Below are 8,713 nucleotides of genomic sequence, written 5' to 3'. Positions count from 1 at the left end.
GGCCGATACGGTCCGCTGTGGAAACGTCCGAAGCGCGTCTGAATCGCGACGGGGTTCGATTTATTTCAACGCAAAATGAAAAGCTGTTGTTTTCTCTGGAATCGTTTACTGCACCGCGTCGTCCTAGACGACATTTAGCAATAGAAAACCATTCGATTCTGCGATGACTCGAAACGTATCGAACAAATAATGTAATAACGCTCGGGTACTGCATCCGAAAGAGACCATTTTTCTCGTCTCTGAGGTTCACGCACGAACGATGCGATTTTTTTTCGTGTCTCGCATTAGAGATAAGTTGTCCAATACGCACTGCGCACCCGTGTACGGAGTGCTGAGTTTATGGTTTTTCCGCATCGAGTCAAGTGCGTATTGTCATCCGTTTACTCGAGTGCGCAACGCACATTAATATTAAAATTCAATCGACCGTCAAATCGCATTCGCATTCGAAAAACGTTGATTTTGACGTATTCTCGTCAAATGCCGTACGTTTATATACACACACTCGAGTCTCCGAGTAAATAAAACATCTGAAAACCCATTTTATTTGTTTGTAAATATTTGTGTTAAACGTCAAATATATAGCTATACGCAATGACGTAATACCGTTATTGTTATATATATCAAGCAAAAAAAATGTTATTGAAATGACACAAAGTATCTGACTGTCAACGTGAAATGACATCATGAATCAAATCATGAAATGACCATCAATTGTTTTTTTTAATTATATGACGAGTTCGATGAAACAGTATTCATTGGCCGGAAATTGGTTCCAAGTAATACTTTAGACGTATAAAAATGTAATTTTTTGTTCGATTCCCCCTGTTCATCGAAAAACATCAAATCGTAGAAAAAATAATTTAAAAATTCACCATTAGCCGTGACTATGTGACACGGTCGTAATAAGCCTATGTCATAGTTTAAACCCCACACAATATTATGATAAATATTTAATATATCTACCACTCGATTACATAATAGTTTACATTAAATAAATTTGATAGTGTTATTGGACGGTCAAAAAGTAGAAAGTTTTTAATTAAGTATGCACAATAACGATGTACATATTTGGTAAGATACATCTAATTATGTCTTTTGTCTATGTGTACGAATAGCGCACCTAATCGCAACTCGTTTATGGCCCACAGTCATTATATTCCTAAAGCTGTAGGTGAGAGATGATGGAAGTCCTTGAAAATCTGACTTATATTTCATACAAAAATACATCGTTATTAATCGGTAACAAAGTTTTACGTATTTTCCATGCAAAATTGATAATTGACTCGATTGTGAAATGTAAACATGATAATTTATTATATCATTCCTAGTAATAAGTTATAACATTAATTTAAAATGTGTTAAATTTACTGCAATGTGTATAACAGGAAAATGGTTAGGTGTTTAAAATTAAATTTTTCTAAAACTAAGTTTATCCACATATGATTTTATATTTTATGACTCATAAAAAAAATAATATAAATATTAATACTACCCAAATTATATTAATATTTATTAAATTAATACTCAGAATATTGGTAATGTAAATACAGTATAAATACGCATAAACAAAGAACACAGAAATCCTCATAAGTAGTTGTATATCAATTATTTATGAGCTCCATTAAACGTCTACACCACTGTTCATACTTCTTATACAGTAAGTAATTTTGTTTCATTTAGCTAAAATATGTTATACTAAAATAAATATTTGAAACAAGAATGGAAGTATCAGCATCTCTTTAAACTACTTTATTGTAATTTCATCATTGACATTTTTTCTAGCTTAACATTTCAGAAACTAAAAATTATTTTTACAAAATATATATCACACACAACTATATTTAATTGTTTATTACTTTGATCATAAATAATAAAAAAAAATGCACATGTGTATGATTTGAAAAAAAATGAATGCATTAAAATAAAAAAAGATGTTATGCTACGTAACAATTTAAGTATATATATATATTGTTATAACAATATATAATATTGTTATAAAAAAAAATATAAAAATTAAAGTTTAAACATAAAATGTACTAACAGCAAATAGTCAAATTAGTTAAAATCTTAACTTTAAAAAAAAAAAAATTTAAAAAATAAAAATATATTAGCACACTATTATCTTAGTAGGTATATAATTGTGTATACAAGTTTTTGGTATTTTTTGGCACATTTATACATCTATAGCATTTGATGATAAATATTGAGATAAAATAATATCAAGTCTAATATACACTTAATATTAAAGATGAAACAACTAAACTATACTCCATGAATTGAAAACAATTTAATGTTTAAGTCTTTACTAAAATCGTAAGTAAAAACATTAGCTCCAATAAATCCTCCATATGACTTAACACCTTTATAGTAAATTCCTACACCAGATAATGGCACACCTGGGTATGGATCTACGGTTTGTTTATCAATAAATGGTATTGTTGATTGAGCAACATCACGATCAATTGATGAATGTGTGAACTTCAAGAATTTGTTTGATGACATATCTGGCTCTGATGAAATGCTTGCTTTAGTAGGTAAGTCTAAATCATTTAAATAAATTTCCGACCTGTGAATATAAAATTACAAGAATTTAATAGTTACAAATAATTTAAATACATAAAATAATTTACAAACCTTGGAGATCCATCAGTCAATTCAGTATTTTCATTTCCAATCCAATAACTTTTGTTTTGAGGTTCAATAAGTTTACCAGTCATGAAATCAAAAGGAGTAACTCGGACTTCCAAATTTAAATGAGATCCAATCAGTCTAAACTTCACACCTATTATAGTTTATATATTATTATTATTGATTAATAATACAAATACTGAAAGACAATAAGCAATAAAATAAAAATGTCTCACCTGTAATGACCATTTTTTCAGGAGCCATCACATTATCCAAATCGATAGAACGAGATGCATATGATAATGTATGATAATCAACACCATTTTTTAACGTTTTATTCCTAAATGTGAATGAAGTACCCGGTAATTCGACCCATTGTCTGGAATCTTCATTTATTGTAGCTCGAGGCCCAAGGTCACCTTCTTGTACTTGTAAATGGAACATTTGTTTAATTTTAATAAATCTTAGACCAGTTACAACTCTAAACAAAAATACCATGTAAATATAAAGACAAACAAGAGTCATTTTTAGAAGTTGCTTACTTATTTTGATCAATATTTGACAAAGAAGGTCTTAAACTAAAATGACGATCAGAAGAGGGCTCATTTGAATCACAAATACAAAAACAATAAGAACAATGCAAAACGAGAAAAGTCCACCAACTATCAACATTACTCATTGTTCCTTTACAATCAGAAGAGTCTCCTAAAGTTCTACCTTTTTCGTACGCTATATAATCATATCGTCTACTACTTCCAAATTTCTAAAAACAAAAAGTAACAAAGTAATTTAACTTCAATTAATTCTATTATTATAAAAATACTTATGAAATAATTAACATACAGACTGACAAATTCTCATATCGGAATCAATATACTGACAATTTAATATACGTCCATTACAAACATGTTGCTTAGCACAAAACTGATCGTTGAAACAGCTTTTATGTTCCGCAACACTATAATACTCACAGTTTTGCATACAACTATGTTCATAATTCATATCAGCTTCATTTTCTATGTAGCCCTATAAATAACAATTTCACTCAAATTTACTGTTCACATTTAATTTATGATTAAAATTATTAATTATAAATGTAATATAAAACGATTATTTTTCAATTTTTTTTTTTTTTTTTTTGAGGTTTATTTAATATTCAATAGAACACCAACCTCCGATTTTAAATGCTTAAATATAATATAAATATATAATGTTGCTGGAGACTGTTCAAAGTTTCACATACCTGGGGAGCAAAATTACAAGCGATGGGAAAAGCCATACACAGATATAGTATGTAAAATAGCGCGAGCCAAACAGGCCTATTATAAAAAGAGAAATCTTTTTACTTCAATAAAAATAATATAAAAATCTTTCAACAAAAAGATTTGTGTGGAGCAGACTTGGACAATAATGAAAGCTGAAAAAGCCAAAATAGAAGCCTTTGAAGTATGGTATTGAAGAAGAGCGCTAAAAATTGCATGGATAGAAAAGATAAAAAATGATTAAAAAAGGTTTTCAGAAGAATGAATACCCAAAAATAAATATGCAATACGCTAAGACTGAGGAGGAAATTATGGATCGGACACGTAATAAGGAATAGTCTTTGAATAACTACAATAATAGAGAGAAAAATAGAAGGAAAATCTAAAAGAAGGCCCAAAACCCCATTTCTGAAGCAAGTGATGGAAGATACCGAAATAGGAACATACTGGGAGATAAAGAGGATTATAAGTGACAGAGTTAAGTGGAGAGAAACATCAATAATTATTTAACCTATCTTCGAATTGATAAAAAAAAAAAAGTATATACTAATAGGTAACACATTTACATAATTGATAGTATTTAAATTAAATAATTTTAAAATTATAAGTCACTCTCATGCATCTATTCTAATGAACTGTCCAAATAGCAAATGGTAAATACAAATACAAATACAAATATCAAATATCTTTGATTTTTATACCTGCAATAGTTCAGTCACTTCTAAATAAGTTTTATCTTTAATATGTTTTTCAGGGTCACATCTCCAGAATATATTACTTGAAGAAGACATTGTGTATTTTAATGCATTCAATTGTTCCTCAATTCTTTTTTCAAATTGTATCATTTGATTTGTTCGTTCATATGTAAAATTTCCTAGTAAATATGGATGGTTAAGACACAATGAATTATTTTAAAATCATTTTTATAACTTACAAAATATTACAATAGAATAAATTAAATAATACTTTTATTCATACAATAAGATATATAACACAATATATCATACCTTTTCCATATGTTTGTAATAACATCCATGAAAATTGCATTACAGAAAATCCTTTTAACTGAGTAAGATGCAATGTTCCATATAAATTAAAAACCATTTGTTGCAATGATTGTTTTTGATCACAAAGCATACCAGGACCTTCCTATGAATTATAATTATAATTTATAATGAATAAAAAAATTCATAAATAAGTATAAATTTAGTATACATTATCAATTTAAATATAATTTTTAGTTAAGTTTATTTAAATTTTTCTTAATTGTTTTTGGTATATTTCTTATATTAATCCATATGATTTTTTTTTCTTTCTTTTTGATTAGTTTTTCATTTACAAAAGAATTTCACCAATAGCGGTTTTATAATATTTAAATATTTCTTTTAAAAATCTATTTATAATTACTTAAATAATATACTAAATATACATATATATATTTTTTTAATCAAAAAAATTTAAAATATATACTGTCACAAACGAAAAAAATTAAATTATATATGGTTCAGATATAGATAAGTATTGCATTGTAAATACATTCTTCCCAGAAAATGACTCATTGCTTAGAAATTTATGGCATATTATATAGTCTTATGGTAAATTTACTATAGTATTGATAATAAAAGAAAAATATTTTTCTTTTTGATACAAAATTATTTTATTTTTTTAACAAATAAACAAAATATTATTGTGTCTTAATTAACGATTGAAGAAAAATATTTCAGTATGCTTACCTTATATTTAGCCTGTGAATATTATACGAGAGCACAAAAATATAGTTTTTAATAATAATAATTAAAAAATAATTAATTTTTTTATGAATTATTAAAATACCTAATATTTTATTACATATAATTGTCATTATAATAAAAATAACAATAAATACATTTATATCAATAATATTTATACAATAGATGTTTCAATAATAACATTTTATTATTATAAATAATTAAAATTTAAATAAAATTAAAAATTGAATTTAATAGTTAAAATTATTAAATAATTACTAATTAAAATCAAAATAATATTATTTCCTATTTAATTCTTCAATAAATGATTAGTATCATATATACTCTCAGAATGTTTTTTTTTATATTTTTAATATTTGTTAAATTTATCCATAAAAATTGTGAAGGTAAATTTTTTTTAAATAAATAGCAATAGTTATTTTTTAATCAAATCAAAATACAAGTTTTAATAATAATATATTATTATAAAATGATTTACTACTTACCATTGTATCTTTTAAAATATTGAATATACCACCATGCGTATGAAATTTAAATCCTTCTAAATCCGGAATAATGAAAGTGTGAATTTTTGCCATTTGCTTAATAGGCGCTCCCGAAGTAAAAGACAACATTGCATCAGCAAATCTCTCTAATGTATAAGACGAATAAGTATTTCTACTCTTTTCATTAGAATCATTTTCTCCATATTTATACTCTAAATAAACATAATATAAAAACACAGTGAATTGAAAATCCCTGGGCAATTGAGCCGAAATAAAATAATTTAAATATTTTTGGTTTTTTAATTGTAATTTTCATACATAATTCATATATATTAATCATTTTTTCACTTTAGGTTTAATAAAGAAATGAAGAAAATTGTTATACAAATAGAAGGGAAACAAAAATTTAAAATACCTTATACCAATGCCTAAATGTGCATACACATTATCAAAATAAAACAGCTAACATGGAACAAGTAACAGAGTTTGTGTGGCATATAATGCATGTAACTAACTAATCATCGAACTTGTATAATCCTTCTGTAATAAACCACCTATCTGTCAACTGTCAGTATTTTAGCAAAACATCAAAAGGTAATACACGTTCATGTTACAACATATATGGACAAGATGATGAATATAGATGTGTAACATCATACAAATATAGCACATCATATAAAACAGCAGTTCCCAAACTTTTTGGATCATGCATCCAAAAAAAAAAAATGAATTGCACCTCCTATGAATAATTAAAACAACATTTTTTATTATTTTAATAAGAGGAAATTATTGTTGATCTAAAAATAAAAACGTAGTAGTGATATATACAATATAAATATTTGCCTTGCACCTATTCCAATAAGTGTTTGCGTCTCCCAAAGGAGGTACTCCTTACATTTTAAAAACTGCTGGTATTTAATTTATGAAGATCAAGAGAAAACTTATTTATATATTATATATCAAAAATTAATAAAGGATGCATACCTATTGTTTATCAAAATAACTATAATTGGCTAATCCTATGATATAATTGTTATATTATGAATATTAATATTTACTTTTATTTATTATTTATTATATACTACATTACAAGGTACATTTTGTTTTCCCATTTTAACATACTCTTAAACAATAGGTATCCATTTAATTTCTGATTGACCCAAGAGCAAACATTATTATTAATTTATTAATTAATAAATAATAGGTACATCATAAATATATTCTATTTAAGAACACATCATATGGGGCAAGAAATATTACATATTTGAATCATGTAATATTTTAGTATTTAAAACTACATTTAATTATACAGAAAAATACTATGAAATTAAAAATTGAATCACAAGAAGCAAGGATGTAACATAATGTACCTTATTATAAAGTTGATAGAAAAAAAAACTGAATTAAATCACCTAACCAACAAATGCAATACCAAACAGAATTCAAATTAAAAATTACTTATTGATTATCATACATATATACGATTCAATGAGTAAGTAAATACCTAATTTTAAGACCATTTTGCAATAGGTTTGAATCCCAAGAACAATTAATGAAAATGGGATAAAAAACAATTCACATAACCATAGTGCTTTTATATTATGTGAATATTTTGTCTATGTAAGGTCTTAAAATGTAAATAATAAGAACGATATAAAATATTTGTGTCTACTTTACCTTCCATCGTCTTGAAATCATTTTCTATCGATCGAACAGACTCCAAGAGCTCGTTGATTTGGATTCCGTTCAAAACTACATCGGACATGGACTGCAGTTTGTTGAGGTTACTCAACATTATGGACCTTATGTCATCAGTTTCCTTTTGCATCGAGCGAACAATCTGTGTAATGCGTCCAAAGTTGGTCAGGATCGAACGTTCCCGCTTCTTGGTGAACCATATGAGCGGAGTGTTCTCACTGCCGACGTGCTCTGGCACCTTGTCCACGATATCCCACGACTTGGAGACGTACTCGACCACATTCTTGGTCATCCCGAAAATGTCATTTACGTCGTCCCATTCCAGTCCGCTGCTGCTAGGCGAACACGACAGCAAAAAGCACCACGCGAAAACGCTTTTAACGTACATGACGATCAATAGTCTGTCAGATTATGTATTCTACACACGAGCTGTGTTAACGCGACGGGCTCTGGAGCTGAAGCGACTGAACACTGAAAGCATTGACCGTACGAAACGTCGTCACAACGGAGCCATTATTGATTATTTTTGTTATTATAAATGCTTAGATCGACGGAAATTCGGTGGGAAACAACAGTTGGATTATTTTTATTTTTCCCTATCTCGATTCGTAGAATTTATTATTTTTTTTTCTTCCGTCAACAAAATAATAACGATCTTTGTGTCGGCCGCAATATACGGGAACAATAACCGTCGCACTACCGCTGCCGTACAATAAAAACTCGAACGACGTAGAGAGGGGAAAAAATTATTACAAGATCGTCGCAACTACTGAATAATAACATGCAATGGCACTCGATGTTCGGACAATTAACGCGAACAACCACCGAACACTACGGCACAATGTGAGCAACTGTTCGTGCTTCGTTCGTGTTTTCGGTCGTTTCGACAAAT

At 27.7% G+C, this 8,713-nt stretch overlaps 1 protein-coding gene across 2 annotated transcripts; it reads right to left on the bottom strand.

Annotated features, from left to right (window-relative positions):
• Positions 1 to 2,092: 2,092 nt before the first annotated feature.
• Positions 2,093 to 8,713, bottom strand: LOC112688982. Of its 2 annotated transcripts, XM_025562451.1 has the most exons (10): positions 7,801 to 8,713; positions 6,124 to 6,335; positions 5,624 to 5,635; positions 4,898 to 5,039; positions 4,592 to 4,764; positions 3,472 to 3,654; positions 3,171 to 3,391; positions 2,865 to 3,109; positions 2,635 to 2,782; positions 2,093 to 2,566 (listed from the first exon to the last, which is right to left on the bottom strand). In XM_025562451.1, exons 1-10 carry the CDS (start codon positions 8,207 to 8,209, stop codon positions 2,263 to 2,265), a joined length of 2,049 nt encoding a protein of 682 aa, XP_025418236.1. In that variant the 5' UTR covers positions 8,210 to 8,713; the 3' UTR covers positions 2,093 to 2,262. The 2 variants fall into 2 exon arrangements, with proteins under 2 accessions (XP_025418236.1, XP_025418237.1); XM_025562452.1 differs by lacking the exon at positions 5,624 to 5,635.

This window comes from Sipha flava, unplaced genomic scaffold (assembly GCF_003268045.1).
Source record: "Sipha flava isolate LNK unplaced genomic scaffold, YSA_version1 41_pilon_pilon, whole genome shotgun sequence".
In the NCBI taxonomy this organism is placed as follows: domain Eukaryota; kingdom Metazoa; phylum Arthropoda; class Insecta; order Hemiptera; family Aphididae; genus Sipha; species Sipha flava.
The sequence above is the reverse complement of the archived record's forward strand: the minus strand, read 5'-3'. Positions and strand labels throughout refer to the sequence as shown.